Source organism: Camelina sativa, chromosome 11 (assembly GCF_030686135.1).
Source record: "Camelina sativa cultivar CO46 ecotype springtype chromosome 11, ASM3068613v1".
In the NCBI taxonomy this organism is placed as follows: domain Eukaryota; kingdom Viridiplantae; phylum Streptophyta; class Magnoliopsida; order Brassicales; family Brassicaceae; genus Camelina; species Camelina sativa.
The window spans coordinates 23759506-23780155 of NC_141890.1; the positions used below are offsets into that span (position 1 = coordinate 23759506).

Here is a 20650-nt window from a genome sequence, read left to right on the forward strand (position 1 = left end):
AAAGAAACGAGGATCATGAGGTCTCAAGTAAAGAAACACCTTCAAGTGCTAAGCTATCCTTTCAAGAAGAATCAGTGGAGAGGCTTAAGAATTCTCTTCAAGAACTGACTAATTTGGTGAAGGAACTCCAAGTTAAGCTGAACAAGAGGTCTTTGAAGAAGGCAAGACTAAGACTCAAGCTTAAGAAGAAGCAAAGTTCAAGTGTTAAGGAAGTAGTGATCAAGAAGGAACACCAAGGTTACCAAGTCGAACCAGGGGGGATTTCATCACCTCCTTGGTATCTAAACAAAGCCTAAGAAGGCAATCAAAAGTCAAGCTTAGTGACTTTAAACAAGCTTACTAGGGAGGAAATCCCTAAGGTATCCATGTACATATTGTTTAAGGTTTTTGGTATTTTGATTTTAGTTTTGGTATTTTCATGATCAGGGAAGCAAGAGAGGCCAGATAGAAGAAGAAAAGGAGACTCGCGGTCCAGCTCGACCCCCCCACTCGAGCACGTACTCGACCGAGTCCCGGTCGATTCCCATCGTCGAGCTGCCCCAATCTCCACCTCCAAGTCATCAACAAGACCCCAACTACTCCTATGACAACATGCAGATGGATGTGGACAACTACTTCCACAATCCCTAAGGTACCACTATCACCTTCACTTGTAAATATCAATGCATTTGATGTTGTGTTTTGTGATTTGTTTTTAATCCTGAATCCTCAATCAAATTTCTTTCACACAGAGGACTGTGTGATTTAAGTTTGGGGGAGGGTTTGAGATAGCATTTGATGTTGTGTTTTGTTTTCTTATTTCAAATTTTTAGCATCATCATGTTAGTATTTGCATATCATCTAAGGCATAGAAAAACCCTAAAAATTTGAAAATTTTTGAAAAAATCTTTATTAAAAAAAAAAGAGTGTTCATGTAGTTTGCATTGCATATTAGGATCTTGTTTAGCATGTTTCATATAGGATTGTATAGTATTTGCATTAGGTATCTATGATGAGTATTCCCTTGTTAGCTTGTTTATTCACTAGACTAGGATCAATGCCCAAGTTAATAGTACTTTGATGCTAGTTGAGTGGTTAGAAGCATAAGATTGAACCAAGCCTTGAATTCCTACATTGCATTTGGTCTAAATTGAAGCATGTTGAGATTTGAAACCATTTCCTATTTATAAGAACCTAATATTGACCTTCAATTATCAATGTGTGCATTGCTTTAAACTCATGGATACCATATACATATTTGGATCATCTTCTTCCTTTTTACCACTCTTGTTGATCCAAGTAGCTGATTTCCTCATTAGGAATCAGTTCCCCTACCCCTAAACCAAACTGTCTTTCAAGCCATGTTTATTCTTGTGTGTTTGAGGCCTATTTTTGGGATTGAGCTTGGTAGAAAGTGTTAGGTTTGAACTGACAAGAGTAAAGCCTTGTGTAGTTCTAGTTTGCATTTTTCAAACTAGATAGGACTAGGTGGTTCACTTGTTGGGTTTGGGACTTGGCTGTTATGAAAAGAAAAGAGGAAAAAGAGAAAGAAAAGAGGGTAGAGTCTTTAAGAGGAGAATGTGTTTAAGTAAAAGTCTAGTGAAAGGATGGGAAGTAAAAAAAAATGTTGAGAATGGTTCTAATTAGAGGTCTTGTTTGGTTTGAGATGTATTGCTTAATGCCTGCTTGTGTAGATTCTTTACTTTGTGAGAACAAGTCTAGAAATGCATAGGTTTGATTGTTTCTTGCCATGAGAGTGGATTAAACATGTCTTAGAATAGTATGTCTAGAGATTAGCTCAAAGTTTGCTTGAGATTTGTTGACCAAGTTAGATAACCACAATGATTAGTTCAGCCCATGAATCCCTCCTCAAGGCCTTCTTTGTTTATTAATATCTTAGTCTAAATATCATTGCTTGCTTGTTGTTTGATTCGTTTTTGCATTGCTCTGTTTTTATTGTGTTGCTCTGTTTTCACGTTTAGTCTAGCTCGACCCTGTACTCGACCTACACTCGGTCGAGTGCTGCTCGAGTTCGTCCCCAGAACTTGTGTTTATGATTTGTGATTGTCCTGTTTAATTCCTGTTTTATTCCTGTTGCATTCATTTAGCTTTCTGTTCATTACTTATCTTGCATTAGTTCTTCATCAACATAGTTTCTATTTCTGTTCTTGCTATTATAATCATTCTGTTTTATTTGCATTTAGTTCTTAGTTCTTGTAGTTTGCTTTCTGCACTTTGCATTTTCATTATAGGATTGTTAGTGACAAACATCCTTTACATCTGGCTTGACTTAGTCTCATATACACATCTTAATTGTTCACAAACACTCAGATTGGATTGACACCTCTTATACTACAATTGCCTAAGGGGAATTGAAACACCCTGACATCCATTCATTCATAAATCATCATTCCATTCATCATTCACCACACCACAAAAATAGTCAGTTTCATGGCTCAAGCTCTTCAAAGGACCTACCAAATCACTGTCAAAGAAGGGTAAGGCTTTTACTCTCCCTTCAGGCGAAGCTTGTGTCGAGATGCCAAAATCTATCATTGAAAAGCATCAAAAATCTTGGGATTCATTCATTATCGGTCAGTTTTACTCTGATCCTCCATCGCAAGGAACAATCCACACCATTGTAAATGGAATCTGGAGCAATAGGTTTAGGGATATCTCGGTCTCTAAGTTTGAGGGTAATGCTTTCCTTTTTAGATTCCAAATGCCCAGACCCGTTCTCGTGTTCTCAACCAGCGCCTCTAGAGTATTGATGGCCAGACTATGTTTGTTGCGGACTAGACTCCAGGAATAATTCCAGCAAAACCAGAGCTCTCGTCAGCTCCTATATGGCTGGAACTCCAGAATGTGCCATTGCAATGTTTCAACGATGACGGCCTTGAACATATTACAAGTTTGGTCGGGGACCCAAAATATTTGCACCCATCCACCATAAACAAGTCGAACTTAGAGGTCGCAAAGGTTTTCACAATTATTGACCCCAGGACCACTCCAGAGGCAATTAATGTGAAGTTTCAGTCAAGTGAGATCAAAAGAGTTCTTGTCTCGAGTCTCTGGATGCCCCCAATCTTTTCACACTGTAAGGAGATCGGACACAGTGTCAAGCATTGCAAGCATGCTCCTATATCCTGCTCAGGGTGCCGCTCATCTGCGCATACTGTTGATGTCTGCCCGAGAGCCAAAAAAAAGAAGAAAGCCCCGCTTTATCATATGAAGGCAACCTAACCTTCAGCGCCTTCACGTCAACCATGCAGCTCTAGGGATGCTCCAAAAGAATCAGGTATCCTCTCAAGAGTTTCGTCGACTCTCACAGGTCCTACACAAATGGGAGAGTCGAGTAAGTCTGTAAAGTCCACTAGCTCCGCAGGTGTCTCTGCTGCAGAACTGGATTCATCAGATGCTTTTTCAAGTAATCGCAGTGACTCTGAGATTTCCGAACACTCAGAGGAGTATGATGACTTTGAGTTCACGAAGGTGGTGTCACAAAGGCAATGCAAGCGTAAGCGAGGCAAATGTCTCAACTAAACCCATCTTCAATGTGTGTAGATATCTTTTGTTGGAATGCCTGAGGCTTTAATAAGCTACCCCACCGTACCTGATTTAAGAAATGGCTTCGAAGAGATAAGCCTATTTTTGGTAGTCTTATAGAGACCCATGTGTAGCAGCATAAGTGTTCAAAGCTTATTAGCAGTGTCACATCGGGCTGGCTGCATGATAATAACTATGTATTTTTGGCTTTTGGGAAGATTTGGGTCCTCTGGCACCCCATTGTCAAAGCCATTGTTTTGTCTAAATCCCACCAAATGGTAACCTACGAAGCTCAGCTCCCCGAATCTGTTTCAACCATGGTGGTTTCTTTTGTTTATGCCTCAAACGAAGAGGCAGAGCGAGGTCTCCTCTGGGACGAGATTCTCTCACTTTTTAGAGACCCTGCGGTTCAAGGTAAAGTCTGGTCTGTCATATGCGATTTTAACCAAATCCTGAATCCCTACGAACATTCTGCATCAGATGTTTTCTCGGTGGATAGACCTTGTAGAGATTTCAGAGAATGCATTTTCAATGCCTCTCTACACGACCTCACTTTTAGAGGATGCCTGTTTACCTGGTGGAATAAGAGAAGAGAAGACCCTATAGCCAAGAAACTAGATAGAGTAAATGAACACTCGTCTGCTACTTTCCCTCTTTCCTTTGGTGAACTAGACTTCTCTGATCACGCGTGCTCTTCAATAAACCTCTCAACACCAAAATAAACCCAAAAGAAGGCTTTTAAGCTATATAACTATCTCTTGCAGGATACTGCTTTCATTGACCTTATCCGTGAGCAGTGGTTCTCTTTAAATTTTGTGGGTTCTGATACGTTTCGAGTTTCAGGAAAGCTCAGAGCTCTTAAGAAACCTATCCGCGATTTTAGCAGATCAAATTATTCCGGGACTGAAAAAAGGGTTTCTGAAGCGCACGAGGTGGTAATCCAGAGTCAGAGTAAGACTCTATCTTCTCCTTCACTACAAGTGGCAGCTCAACTTCTACATGATGAGTGTAGATGGCAGTTCCTGGTTTCCGCAGAAGAAAGGTTTTTCAGACAAAGATCGAGTGTGACTTGGCTGAGAGATGGTGACTGCAATTCTAGTTATTTCCACAAAATAGCAAATTCTCGCCAAGCCACTAATCTCATTCATTATCTGGAAAACGAATTTGGAGATAAGGTTGACTATCCTGTCGACATCCAAGAAATCTTTAAGGACTACTTCACCTCCTTGCTTGGTGGACCTTTCTCCCCCCCCCCTGATTTACTCAGGACGACGTCTCTACCTTGCTCGACTTCTGATGCTCTGAGGATCAACAGGCTCAGTTATCTAAGGACTTCACTTCTCAGGAGATGAAAGATGATTTTTGCTCCCTTCCTAAAAATAAGACAAGCGGACCTAATGGATATCCGGTGGAGTTCTTCACTAAATGCTGGAGTATTGTCGGAGGTGAAATCCTCGCTGCAGTAAAGGAATTTTTCTCTTCAGGGAAGTTGCTCAAACAGTGGAATGCCACTACTCTGGTTTTAATTCCCAAGATTTTGAACCTCTAAAAGCCTTCAGAGTTTAAGCCTATTTCCTGCCTCAATACCCTGTACAAGGTCATTTCAAAGCTTCTGGCGAACAGACTCAAACAACTACTCCCTGATATCATCTCCCCTCACCACACCGCTTTTATCAAGGGCCGAAGCCTGTCAGAAAATGTCTTACTCGCTACGGAGATTGTTCATGGCTACAACAGATCAAACATAACCCCTCGTGGTATGCTCAAAGTAGACCTTCACAAAGCTTTTGATTCGATTAGATGGGATTTTGTCATCTCCACTCTTTGTGCAATAAACCTCCCGGAGATTTTTATCAATTGGATTGAGGAGTGTCTCACCTCTCCGACTTTCTCCATCGCCATAAATGGAGCTTCCGTAGGTTTTTTCAAAAGCACTAGAGGCCTCAGACAGGGTGATCCCTTGTCTCCCTACCTCTTTGACTTGGCAATGGAAGTCTTTTCAAAACTCATCTCCTCTCGGTACTCTTCAGGGTATATCTTCCATCATCCTAAAACATCATAATTGAATCTCTCACACCTGATGTTTGCGGATGATGTTATGATCTTCTTTGATTGCGGGAGTTCTTCGCTTCATGGTATTACCAAAACTTTGGATGACTTTGCTAGCTGGTCGAGTTTAACCATGAATAGGAACAAGACAGAGCTCTTTTTGGCGGGTGTGGATGAGATTGAAAGAACAGCAATATCGAACTATGGTTCCCACAGGAGGATTTGCCCATAAGATACTTGGGGTTACCTCTTATGAGTAGAAAGCTAAAGATATCGGAGTATGCCCCCTTGGTGAACAAACTTAAGTGCAGATTTAATCATTGGACTACCAAAGCCCTGTCCTTTGCAGGAAAACTCCAACTTCTAGCTATTGTTATCTCTGGAATTGTAGTTTTCTGGATCTCCACCTTTAAACTTCCCAGGGGCTGTATCAGGGAGATCAAATTATTGATCATTGTGCTCTCGGTTATTGTGGTCTGGCGGCATTGACAACCATCATAAAGCAAAGGTATCTTGGGCCCAAGTTTGTCTCCAAAATCTGAAGGGGGATTAGGCCTCAGACGCTTTACTGAGTGGAATTTAACTGTTAACCTGAAGTTTATCTGGCTTATTTTTTCTAGAAATAATTCTCTGTGGGTTTCTTGGCATAGACTACACCACTTCTCAGATGGGCTGTCTGGTCGTGTTTCCGATTTATGGTTCATCAAGGAAAGCCCCAATGATATTTGGAACTGGCGTTGCCTCCTGCGATTGCGACCCATTGCGCAGAGATTCTTAGCGACCACCCTAGGTAATGGCCTTACTGCAAGTTTCTGGCAAGACTCCTGGACCCCGCTTGGGCTGCTTCTAGAGGTGTTTGGCGTTGAGGTTCCTAGACACTTAAGGATTTCCCTTTTTGTTTCGATTGCCGAGGCAACAAACGGTGCCATCTGGATTCTCCCTTCTCCTTGATCACAACACGCTCTGGATCTCCACACTTTCCTTACTACCATTCCCCTTCCTCTACAGAAGCAAACCGACGACTTATATGGCTGGTCTGTCAATGGTACTGCTAATGACAGTTACTCTTCCTCGAAGACTTGGGAGGCTATAAGGCAGAACGACTCTGTTATACCGTGGTCAAATCTTATATGATTTAAGGGTGCAACCCCAAGAAACTCCTTCCACTTCTGGGTTGCTCACCTGAACCGTCTGACTACAAGATCATGGTTGATGTCTTGGGGTATGAAGATCTCTCCGCAATGTTGCATGTGCTCCCTGAGCGTGGAATCAAGGGACCATCTGCTCCTTTCCTGCGACTTTAGTGATACTATCTGGCGAGCCATCAAACTCAGACTTGGCCTCCCTCTAGCTACCTTCCATAACTGGGAGAGCTTACTAGACTGGCTCAGACTAACTACTGCTTTCTCTCCTTTTGCCCTTCGTAAGCTCGTAGCCCACGCGGCAATTTATGATCTGGAAGCAAAGGAACAACATCCTGCACAACTCCTAAATCATTCCTCTGTCTACCATTTTCAAATCAATAGACCGAGAAATCATTAACACCACCATCACCAAAGGACATAGCAAGATCTTCAAAAAGTTTTTCAACCTCTGGGTCAGTTGACTCGTATTTAGGCTCACCACCTCTCTGTTTGGGCAATTGTTGCTTCCTTGTTTTTTTTTTTTTGGCCAAATAACCAATATATTGATTATTTCCTATGTAAATACAAACTTTTTCATTTTTAATGATATTTACTCATTTAGCAAAAAAAAAAAAAAAAAAAAAATCGGATGTGAGTTGAGGTAAATGTGAGTTGTGTACCTGTGTGTGTCAAAACGATAGCGTTACTCTTAAGCTCAATCTCGGTCAATTTAACCTCACATTAAATGCCTAGATACATACCACTGTTTCATACTAAACATTTGAATCAATCTGGAGGTGATATTGGACTGACGAAGTGACGAACTCGAGTATTTGGCTTCTCACGATCAAATGCAAGTAAGCTTTCCACCTCGAATGAGCTATATATATATATATATTTTAATAGGAATTATGGATCTTACAAAGACTCAATAGCTTAAATGGTAAAAAAAATTGACAAAAAATATTGAGGTCATTGGTTCAAATTTATTCTTGGGACAAAACCATATGTTTTGATTACGGGTCTGAAGAGATACATGGGCCTAGATCCATAAATTCTTAGTTAGAATTATGGACTTTATTTTTTTGAGGACAAACTCTCAAATGAAAATCCAATATAAATTGCTAATAGTAGTATTAACATTCCAAGAATAGTTACAAATTTTTGTGCCATAAAAACATAATCGGCCTACTTTTTTCAAACATGTAGCTATAGCCTATATTTATAGAAATTATAACAGTACAAGGAGATTGGCTTGGTCACAAAAGAAACCAAACATGAAAAAGAGAATTTAGCCAAAAATGTCATGAACAGTAACATTGTTTCTCACAAATGTCATTTTCACCTTTGTCTTTTCCCGCCTGCCATAAAGGAAAGGCAAGAATACCCTTATACCCTTCTCCCATTAATGTCGAAAATGAAACACTTTTGATTAAAAAATAAAATAAAAAAACATGTGCAGTTAATGGTTTATTGGGTAATGCAACGATCCAGACAAAGGCGAAGTTATAATTTTACTTTCCCATAATTCCATCTCTCTCTCCTCTCATTATTCTGATTTCACCAAGGACGTCGGCTTTTCATCTTCTCTTGGCCACAATCGAATCGAGTGAAGAAAACGTTCGATTAAGAGGCTTCGAGTAGGTGCACGTCGAATCGAGTGACGGAAGCGTTGGATTAAGAGGTTGTGAGAGATGAATTTCTTCATCCAGAAAATGCTACGAGGTAATCCCCCGGCTTTGCCTCCGTCCACCGCCACGCCCGAACCTCCCGAGACTACTTCCTGGGTTCAAAATCCTCCCTCCTGGTATGAAAGGAAACTATTTCCTTTGTGTTCGTTGTCTTGTTGGCCAAAATTGTTTAGCATACATTTAATTAGTTTCAGTAGGGATTCCGAGTTAGATCTTGCCGTTCTTAGTTCTCGAAATCTTACTGCCGTTGACGTTCATAGGTAAAGTTGGCAAACCACGTAAACCAGTCTATTTCGTTATGCGTTATATGGCTTTTCATAGAAAACATATTTTTTCGATAGACCAAGTTCTCCGATGGACAAGAGGCAAGCCCCCAGGTAATATCCTCTAACTTCCTGTGACTCCTATTATGGTGTCCCAGTTTTGGGGGCTTTTTTTGGCTGGTTTGTAACACAGATTTTGTCCAACTTGCAGTTCTCCTGAGGCGGAGGACATTAATCAAAATCAAAGGTATTGGTCCACCAATATGCTTGGATGGACCAGATCCAACTTGATTGGTTTTGTCCACCGATCATACCATCCTCATAGAGGTTGTCCATAGTGTCCACTAGGATATTGGGTTTTACAACTTAAGGTTAAACGATAAAATGAAAATGTCCACCAGTAGTCCAAAGAGGAGCAGATCAACCTCAAAAGTTTGTGAACCAGCGTTTGAATGCAAGGACAAAGCAAGCGAGGCCGATAACAATTGCCATAATAACAGCAAAGTGAGAAATATTGCGTCTCAGAGGTGAGGGCGGAGGCTGGAAACCTTGAACAGATGCCCTGAAGTCCGTATAGCCTGCACTTAACTCTTCGACCATCTCGTGCAGGTTATTGATTTGTTCCTCAGTCGCGGTTATACGAGACAGAATCGTACGGGGGTCACAACGTTCTCCTTCGTCAGTGTAGGTGAGGTACTGCATCATCCGGTCATCATTCATCGTCAGAGTCCATAACCGGACATTCTTCACCAACACTCGGAACTTCCTTTCCCGAGCCATTGTTGTCCTTTTCCACGGTAGACATGACGTTATTCTCTACCTCCTGTCCACCACCGAGAGACATTGGAGGTATACCACCATAAGACATTATGTTCAACTCGCGGTTTTGTCCATCTTCTGTAGGCAATTGGGGAAGTCCATCGTCGCTAGCATTCCCCACACTCATATATTTCCCGGTGGACAACATATGTTGTCCATCATCGCATGATATCGTCTTATCCTTCTGAATTGAGACATACAAATACAGCCCACCACACTCCTCATTCTTTGCTTTAAACTGTTCAAACTCAACTTCAATGCAAACTGAGACGGGGACATCTTACCTTGTGTGAATACAATAGTTTCCCCTGGGTGCTAGAAACTTAACTCTACATTACTTTCTTCAGGATTGACCCATAACATCTCTACTATCTTTTCCTTCGCCACTATATAAGTAGTTTCTCTGTTGATAGAAAAAAACCTAGCCATTTGTCCACGCCGCACAACAAACTTCCACACCCCCATATCTGAGCATGTCCACTCACCCACAAGAAGACACACTTTACCATCCATCTGCACCAACATGGAACCCACGTTAAAACACAATCAATGCAACTTTCCACACCCCAACCACATTTTATCAAGTGCCCCAACTTAATGCATGTTTAATGGACATGTCTCTTCGAAAACAACATATTTAATGCAAACCCATACTTCCGATTTGCCGACAAAGACCAACTCCACCTTCTCTTTAGGAATAACCTTCTTCAGATCTGTTTCTGTTTACCAAGACATTTGTTTATGTTTACTAACCTACCATTATCTTATCCTTAAACCTACGAACCACCCTATGGACCATAGCTTTGCTCCCATTAATTCATGTCCTATTGCCATTAATGCTACCTTTCATTTGAATTGCCCACCAACGTTTCAACTCTACATTGCCCAGGGCAAATTCGTCTTTACTAAGCTTTCCAAACACGAAAAACTGGCATTTCTCACGAAGTGATGCGAAAATGGCATTTTAAAAAAGTTTCTAATCAAAAATGGCATTTCTCGCCAAAATCCCAATAGTGTGTTTTGTAGATATTCACCTACTAGAATTACCATATTCATTATCATACATTTGGTAACATTTTTCTTTACTCATGTCATAACCACAAACATTTTAAAATACATCATACTGACATGACAAAAAGGAAATGAAACGTGAGGGTGGGGGGGACCGATGACCAAAAAGGATTCACGTGAAGTATTTTTTTATTTGGGAAACTAAAAACCACACGAGTAATATTGAGGAAAATTCATTCTAGTATTAGGTAAGAAACATTCCATAAATTTTCTCCACACGAGTAATACTCACGTCGACATTTTTATAGAATGTTTGAGGCTTTAACCAAGTTTCCGAAACATAAAATGTTGGGGCTTTAAACTCTCTTCCATTTTGTAAATTTTGGTTGTTTCTTCAAAATATAGAAGTATACCGGAGCATAAAAGCAGCTTGGATTTTATTTTCAACTTTGTTTTGGCTTGGATTTTATTTTCAACTTTGTTTTGGTTGGAATATTTTGATTCAATAGTCTTGGTAGAATATGAGTTATAGTCTAGAGAACGATAAAGTAAATCTAACTTCACATTTCGATATATATTACTAGAAGTAGACTCGCGCATCGCGCGAGATAATTTTATAATAATTTTAACATATCTTAGATTTATTAAAATATTTAAAATTTTACATTTTGTGTTTCACTAAATTATCTTATATTTGTTACTTGTTATGTTTTTAAATAAGTATTCTTAGTCACTTAAAATGAATGACTATCGATTAGTTAAGCATTAAACTAAAATTTTTTGTTAATTTGGAAAGCTACTTTAAAATATTTAGTCTGTATCCCATAATATATAGAGCTCTTCATGTAATGATGCACAATCAAGACGTACAAACATTTTTTACGTTGGAAAAAGAACATTGATTACATATAAAATAAAATGCAGCTGAGCATGGTCATTATGTGTTAGTTTGTCCGCTTTTAACATAATCTTTAAAACATCAATATCTTCTAAAACCAGACACCTCCAAGAAGGACGAGACAATAGCTTGAATTTCTCGAATAACCTCTTCTTGAGCCGAAACTCATGATCTTCCTTCACTCTCTGTGTAATAAATTTCATCAGTTAGATAACTAAAGGTAGCATAAATAATTTTGATATTTATATATTACCAGCATGCTTCACACATGCTTAAAACTTTTATTATTATAATTTGAATGTTTTAGCAATAAAATATTTTAACCTTAATAAACTATACAAATGACTTCAAACACATTTGTGTTATACAAGTAGAATTCTTTCTGTTTCTTGATTAATTGCATTTGGAAAAGAAAGTTTTCTGTTAGATATTTCTATATTTTTATCACATACTTTATATCTATTGAACATACTAAATGCAAACTGAATTTTAGTTTAGAATTGAGTTAAAAAATGTTATTAATATATATTGATATATTATTATATCAAATAAAACTTGCTTTTTTGTGTTATACTTTTCTCTTTAAATATATATATATATATATATATGTTGTATTATATGCAAAATGACCAACGAAAAAGAGTAAAATACCATTGTATTATCGAGTTACTTTTTTTAGTGTTAACTGCATAACCTAAGAAAACAATAAAATAATTGTTCACCAGATATTCTTTTTTTTCTTCTATGTTTTTATTTCTAAAAATCATGTAATGGATGGAAGAAGAGATAACTCAAATCTTCCTACTTCTCGAAAACATTGTTTTTTCTCTCTTGTTCCCTCTGTCTCTATCTCTAGAATGCAACTGGGATTAGCTTAATTAGGGTAATCTTTGGATCTTTCGACTTGATAAACACATGGTAGAAGTGAGTCTTGTTAAATGCGTATTGGTTAAACTTGCACACATGGTCAAATCTCATTGCCTTGCTCTGCTTGCGGGTAAGCACTATCATCACATCATCAACAATCGATCATGGCTAGAAAAAATAATGGAACATATGAGAAGAGAAAAAAGTGTATTCATAGTGAAACAATAATGTTGTGAAAAGAAATTAGATGTTAATTATATATTAAGAAAATAATTAAGACTAAACTGTGTAAGAAAATAAAAAATGAATTTGGAAGAATCACATGGCTTTGGAAACCCATATATTGAGTTATATATCACCTAGACATCCAAATCTTCCTCGACCCTAAATCCTAAACCATCGCAAAACCTTTCTCATCATAAGTCATAACCTATATATACAATAAAGGACTATGGAAATGGTTATCGGAAACAAAGTTAATAAATACATAGAAACAAAGTTGTAACAACATTAAGGAACAAATTTAAAGTAATATTATTCGAAACAGTTAATATTTGTTTCAACTCATTTTCATGGGTAATACATACAAACACACTTGTATAAAATATAGTATGGGTAATAAGTAGCATAAATATTGTGACTAAGATATAAAATCTATTAGGATTTATGAATTATGATCAAAAACTAAATTTTGTATATTAAAAAATTATCAAATGGATCAAAAGAAAAACAAATTACAACATTGATATACAAAATAGGCATTCGAAACAACATTTACCAACATTTACAAGTGAGAATGTGTTATGTGCCTAAGACCTTCTACATCTAACTCTTTCTAATAAATAACCACATTTCACATGTTCACTTCTATATATGCTCCAAAATTTCGACTGAACTTATTTATTTCAAAACCTATAAATGTCACATAAAGGAAAAAGTTAAATATTAAAAAATTTAGAAAATTATGTGAGAAGTAGAGTATGATGTTTGATGAAGACTTTGTCTACCTATTTATAGATAAATTTGTAGTAGTATGAGAGGTTTTTCAGTTTTTTTTTGGTCAAATATCATGGAAGCTATGGTTACATTTCAAAGAATAAATATACCATAGGTTCTGTCTGTATTTTTTTTTTTATGTAAAACTTTAATTGTATTGCAATTAATACATTAAAGTGTATTCATATGATGAAAGATTTGTTTTTAATTTTTTTCAAACATCATGGGAGTTATATTTTAAAGAAATAATATGCAATAATTGTGTTAATGATTACTATTAAAGAAATATAAAATATCATATTGTTTTATATCTTGAAATTATTTTAGAATAAAATGATTTGATCTTTTGGTACAAAAACTGTGAAACAAATATTATACTTTTTTTTGTCAAAATAACCATCACATTATATTTTTCCAAAATTATGATATTAATATTTAAATCTTTAATTATCAGAAATTTAATTATGACATAATATTTAATTCTTTCTTATTTACAAAATTATAATGTTATGGTTAAGGAACAAATTTAAAGTAATATTATTCGAAACAGTTAATATTTGTGTAAACTCATTTTCATGGGTAATACATACAAACACACTTGTATAAAATATAGCATGGGTAATAAGTAGCATAAATATTGTGACTAAGATATAAAATCTATTAGGGTTTATGAAATATGATCAAAAACGAATTTTTTTATATAAAAAAATTATCAAATGGATCAAAAGAAAAACAAATTACAACATTGATATACAAATAGGCATTCGAAACAACATTTACCAACATTTACAAGTGAGAATGTGTTATGTGCCTAAGACCTTCTTCATCTAACTCTTTCTAATAAATAACAACATTTCACATGTTCACTTCTATATATGCTCCAAAATTTCGACTCAACTTATTTATTTCAAAACCTATAAATATCACATAAAGAAAAAAGTTAAATATTAAAAATTTAGAAAATTATGTGAGGTAGAGTATGATGTTTAATGAAGATTTTGTCTACCTATTTATAGATAAATTTGTCGTAGTATGAGAGGTTTTTCAGTTTCTTTTTTGGTTACACATCATGGAAGTTATGGTTACATTTCAAAGAATAAATATACCATAGGTTCTATCTGTATTTTTTTTTTTGTAAAAATATAATTGTATTGCAATTAATACATTAAAGTGTATTCATATGATGAAAGATTTGTTTTTAATTTTTTTCAAACATCATGGGAGTTACATTTTAAAGAAATAATATGCAATTAATTGTGTTAATGATTACTATTAAAGAAATATAAAATATCATATTGTTTTATATCTTGAAATTATTTTAGAATAAATTGATTTGATCTCTTGGTACAAAAACTGTGAAACAAATATTACAATTTTTTGTCGAAATAACCATCACATTATATTTTTCCAAAATTATGATATTAATATTTAAATATTTAATTATCGGAAATGTAATTATGACATAATATTTAATTCTTTCTTATTTACAAAATTAAAATGTTATGGTAATTATATAATATATTGATAAATATAAAAAAAAATGTATGTACTTTTAAGAAAAATAAATTAAAAGAAATTAATAATTAAGAAGTGAGGACATGTGTCGAAAATATACGCTGCCAAATGTCGTCGTGTTATGCAAAATTAGGAGAAAACCTTCTTATATTATATAAGATATATATATATATATATAATATTTGAATGTAAATCTAACTTTGCTATTTAAAATAAAAATTTAGAACGATAAAGTAGCCAACTCACCTCTTATTCTCAGTGTGTATATAGAGAATGTCATAATGTAGTTATGTTAATCGAGAATATATATTTACTATATATTCTTAACTGGTGTAACGGATGTGAGGAAATAAATAGAAACACAATGACCATATGTATATAACACATATAAAGTAGTTACGCTTAGAAGGTAATTAGAAAACTGTTTCTTGTGTAGTCAAGCGAGTCTGTCACTTGTTCAACTACCTGTACAACTTGTTATACAGTAGTAGTTCCAGAGTGATATAAGAATTGTATTTTCTTCTACAGTCTTAGCAGTTGGAAGTTTGGTTTTTCCATTAATTGTTTGACTCTCTTGGCATGTATTTTCAACCTCGCCTCTGATGTGGCCGGAGCTCTATTGGTCGGTGGCGCTAGAGTTTCCGATACGGAAGAAAGAGAAAACAATTACTATAAAAAAAACATCAAAAAGTTTGGGTTTTTTTTTTGGGTATTGGACCAGGTTACTAAAGTGGTTTTTAACCCACATATTACCACAAAAGAGACCAAGAAAATATATTAGTAAGATTGACAAAAAAAAAAAAAAAACAATATATTCATAAAAACATACTAGATTTTAACCCGCGGTACACCGCGGGATAATTTTTTATGTGTAAGTTATATTGATTAATTTTATTTGTTTTATTTAGTGTTTAGGATTATATAATTATATTTTGATTGTTAATTCAAAATTAAGATATTTTGTGTGCTTTAGTATAATAGACAACCCATAAAAACTATATAATCATATTTGTATAAATTCTAACCTGCTCCATTAAATGACCGGCGAGCATTTAAATTTCTTTTAGCAAATTAAAATATTTAGAATATATATATATATATATATATATTTAAAAAAATATTGTAATTATGGGATACTAATTAATGTTAATTAGATTCATTTCAAATATATTTTTTGAAACTAATATAAAGTATGATGTAAACTAATTTTGATACACAAAAAAAAATCTTTCGAAATGCTAATTTTTGGTTTTCAAGAGAGGTATTATATATCATTATTTAAATCACAAATTTATTTTCTAATAGTTAAACAAATACTAAAAAGTGTAGAATGATCAAGTCTAAGTGCTATGATCAATAAAACATTTACTCTACTGTTACATACACCTTGATACAATGGATAGTCATCAATACTTCATGTCTTAAACCAAAATATTGAAAATAATAATGTCAGTCTATATAATAAACTTTGTAATTACAATTTTGTGCATTGAATAGCTTCCATAATACACGTGGATAAGTATATTGAACTCACAAGCTATCCCTCTTGTTAGGAGTAAAATTAACCGAGAGATTTGTGATAAATACAATACGAAGGCCAATAAACAAAAATTAAGTAAACTTAATTTCAAAAATCTGATAGTAAACCATTCTCTTACTTCTACATATCGGCATATCCAAAAGAATCACTTACTTATAAGGGTTTGATACTTATTTTTATTGAATGTTGCTTGATGAAAAAACAAAACAAATTTTGGTATATGGGATTGAGATATGTGAAAATATATTGTAAATCAAAACTTTAATAATGAATTAGGAAAGCCATAGAATAACATAGATCTTAATAATAATAGATATAAAGATGATACCAAGGTAGGTATACTAAACTCAAAATTGGCCATGTTCTCAACATTGCCTTTGCAAGGACTCACCTATAGGGAAAAAATGAAACATGTTTTAATTGGCCCTGTTCTTGTGAAAAACATAATTTCAAAAGCCAAGTAAGCAATTAAAAAAAAAAGTAACAATTCTAAAGTAAACGTACCTGTGCTAAATCATTTTCTTAGTTCTTCAAATTCGAGCTCCTCTTTTGAACATCACTTGAGTTGTTTGCCTTTCAATCTTGCTTTGTTTGTTAACAATAAGAAATGTTTATATTTTCTTGAAGTGAACTTAGATAAAACCCATCCCACCATATAACTATGCACGAAAATCACAATCAAGCCTTCTCAAATTACAAAAAAATAAAAATAAATTATATATAATACAATAGTTTCTTAACCAATAAATCAATAATGCTTGATGAGCAAGGAATCAAACGATCCTTAGCAATAAACACGAGATTTTTCTGTATGCCTATGTGAGTTGGTAACATTATTGCAGAACAATATTCAGTTTCTAAAGGAGATATCTACCAAATTAAATGTATTTTTTGGTGACAAAGTTAAATATTTGCTAAAATTGATTTTCTTAATTTGGGTTCTCGTGTTTATGAACGTTATATACGTCATAATAATCATTGAAATTGTAATCCTTTGTTTCTCAAAGTCGGTCGATTTACATTCAACTATCACATATAATCTTTTAAGATCTATTAAAATAAGTTTTCAGATTTTAATCTTGTTTTAAAATTTAATGCGTAGAGTTGTGTTTGGAAACATCAAAAAGTATTGATGGTGTCAATATTATTATGGCAATAAGTGTAAATAAATTTGTTCGATTAATATAGTTCCATTAAATGTGTTTCCAGGAATTGTTATTTTAGGGAAATAGTTAGGGATTAATGTTGTAAATAAAACAAATTAAATAACCAAAACTTCAAGGGCCTAACACGGGAAAACGTCCTATTTCCTCCTGAGAACTATCATATCATACCAGATTCACCCCGAACTTTGACCCCGTTCTATATCTCCCTCAAACTTAAGTATTTCGTTTATTTTTCCCCGAATCGATAGTTTTCTATCAATTTCCCCAATTTTCTCGGTTTAAATGGTTTACAAACCAAACCCAAAAATAACCGACACAAATTCGGTATGAAACCAATTTTTAAACCAGACCCGACCCATAAATAAATCCAATATCTTCTTCTGCTTGACCGGGTTCTTCTTCTACCTTCCGTTACGAGGATCAAGAAAACACCATCCGTGAATTCATGCCTAATAACAGGAGAATCAAGGTCTACTTTAAACACAATCCTTTCAATTCTTTTTTTTGCTTTTACTTCTTCAAATGTGCAATGGTTTCTCATTTCTTTGATTCTCTTCTTTTTAATTTCTGGGTTTGGCAATTAACAGAAAGAAAAAAAAATCTGGGTTTGGGTTTCTGATTAAATTTGAAATTCAAAAGTCTTGAACTTCAATCACAAGATCAATTCCAAAGAATATGAGATCACTATTTGGTGAATCGTTCAAATTTGTTCAACGTGATAATTGGGAATTTGGAGAGAGAGAGAGAGTTGGGTGGTGTGTCTCGTTGGTTGGTTTTTTAGTTTGATTTTTGGGCTTTGTTGTTTTGATATGGAATTGAAATTTTGAGATTTTGGGATTTTTCCTCCATGGTTGATTGCTTCACAATCTTGCTTTCATTGTTTAAGAGCTAGATGTTGTACATGATTTGATCAATAGCAAACAATTATGTATGGGGAGTCTCATGTCGGAGATGATGAAGAAAATTAATTAGGTTTATTGATATTTTTAATTTTTGGGTTTGATGGGTTTAATTTTGAAATCGGATTGAAAGTAGGTTTAATCCGGTTAATAGGATTTGTTAATTGGTTAACCAAATATTAAACCAACCGTGAACCATATAAACCATATTTATGGAGAATTAGATGAGAAGTTTTAATCTGGGGAGAAATAGCAATTGAACTATCGATAAGGGAGAAAATAGAAAAAGAACTTAAGTTTGAAGGAGATATAGAACGAGGTGAAAGTTCGGGGTGGATCTGGTACGATATGATAGTTTTAAAGGGGAAATAAGACGTTCATTCGCATAACACATAATGTACTTCAAAAATAATAATATAGATGGAGTAAACATTTAACATCATTAAATGATTACATAATGCTCGTAAATTAACTGCTGCTACGTCGAGAGTTTGAATCCACCAACAATAAAAATATGAGGTATTTTAAGATCAAAGATATTTAAGTGGTAAAATTTTTATTCCAACAAAAACCTTAACTATTAACCAGCCAAGATCGATGATGATTTTTTTGGGGATCTTTTTCGATCAACTATTAATTGAGATACATGAACATTCATCTAGGCCTCTAGAGAAAAAGCTAAGGATATCAAAATTTACTTTCTAGACTATTAAAACTTAAAATATAATCTTAATAATTTTAGAACTTTATTTGTAAAATATATTTTGTTTCTCTTTTTTTTTGGTAGCACATATTGTAGATATTCTAGCCACTCAATAAAAAACAATGTATGATTGGAACATATTAAGAAAGCTTATAACATGAATTTTTTTAATTTTTTTAAAAATTTAAAATAATTTTTTGTTTTTTTTTTTGAAAATTGTATCATTACAATTAAATGAATATGCATAATTAATGAATGTTATTAATATATCTCATATATGCCTAAAATTTTGAATAAAAAGATAATAACTTTACATTTCTTGAGAGTCACATATGGAATTTACATAAGTGAATGAAAGCTTTTGACAAACTTTCTAGTCTAGGTTTAAGTATAGTATAAAATTTATTATTTTCATTATATGGAATATCAATAAATTTATATATGTAATGTTATATCATTATATATATATATGTATATAATACACACAAGACCAACACACTCAACTTTTGTATAGAGAAGAAAGGTAAATCAGATTACAAATATGCAAATACCATAAGTTAAAAGTTTTTATGTTGAAGAAGGCAACATGAATATTTATACTATAATTTTCTTATGTGAAAAAAAAATTTTGAATCTAAATTTCTTAAATGTTTTTTTTTGTGAAATTAAACGTTAATTTCTAAAGAGATTTTTTGTTTATTTTCAGAAACATATTTAATGGCTACCAAGAAATTTTCAACTATTATATTACCTTTGTTTGTGATATTTACTCTCGTGCTATTGCTGCCCATAACATCAGGTATCCCAATTATTTATTACGTATTGATTTTAGTTTAAAAAAGAAAAATAGCTTTGAGATTTCCTTGGTAATTTAGTTAAAGTCAGTGAACACAAATAGTTGTATTATTATTGGTCATTTTATTTTCAAATACTAATTTTTTTTTATATGTACTTATCTTTGCAATTTTTTTTTATAAACATACATAACAGGAAAACGGAAGCCATGTCAGGATTGGAGATATGGATGTAGCAGCAGAGTTGCATGTAATGCAAAGTGCTTATCTCTCGGTTACAAAGGAGGAGACTGTCTAACATTTGCTTTTCCTGTTTGTTGCTGCAAAATCAATTTGGAATTTCAAGATGATTCTCCTACTTCTAGTCCGATCATGACAGATTAATCTTCAACTACTTTGTATTTTAAATTATATAAAAAACATATATTAAAATATCTTTTATTCATCTTACCATTATCACATAATTATATTCTTTTGCGGACATTTTTGGAATCACTGAAGTTTCAGCTTTCGACTCAAAAATCATGATCCTATTGTTTGACCATATGGGCCCAACGTTTTTGAGATTTCTAATAATTTCTCAAAACACATAGGGTAAGGGAGAGTTTTACTATTTCGATGATTACATCAATAATGATAATTTATCAATTGTATAGTTCACAAGATAAAATCCACCATGACGTTGCTTTTGCGTATCGTCATTAGATTTTGGATACCGACGTATGACATAATTCAGGGCAATCACAACAATTTGTTTCGTGTTAAGTGGAGCGCAAAAAAAAATGACAAC

The 20650-nt window shown here is 34.1% G+C and overlaps 2 protein-coding genes across 2 annotated transcripts; both read left to right on the forward strand.

Annotated features, from left to right (window-relative positions):
* The first annotated feature begins 3321 nt into the window (after positions 1 to 3321).
* LOC147934295 (uncharacterized) lies at positions 3322 to 6525 on the forward strand. The gene is made up of 9 exons (XM_087472575.1): positions 3322 to 3471; positions 3544 to 3633; positions 3744 to 3939; positions 4369 to 4700; positions 4841 to 5044; positions 5123 to 5518; positions 5791 to 5865; positions 5997 to 6082; positions 6195 to 6525. Exons 1-9 carry the CDS (start codon positions 3322 to 3324, stop codon positions 6523 to 6525), a joined length of 1860 nt encoding a protein of 619 aa, XP_087328701.1.
* A 13035-nt stretch (positions 6526 to 19560) lies between these two features.
* LOC104723953 (defensin-like protein 82) lies at positions 19561 to 20305 on the forward strand. The gene is made up of 3 exons (XM_019232566.2): positions 19561 to 19589; positions 19773 to 19865; positions 20057 to 20305. Exons 2-3 carry the CDS (start codon positions 19784 to 19786, stop codon positions 20242 to 20244), a joined length of 270 nt encoding a protein of 89 aa, XP_019088111.2. The 5' UTR covers positions 19561 to 19589; positions 19773 to 19783; the 3' UTR covers positions 20245 to 20305.
* The last annotated feature ends 345 nt before the right edge of the window (positions 20306 to 20650 follow it).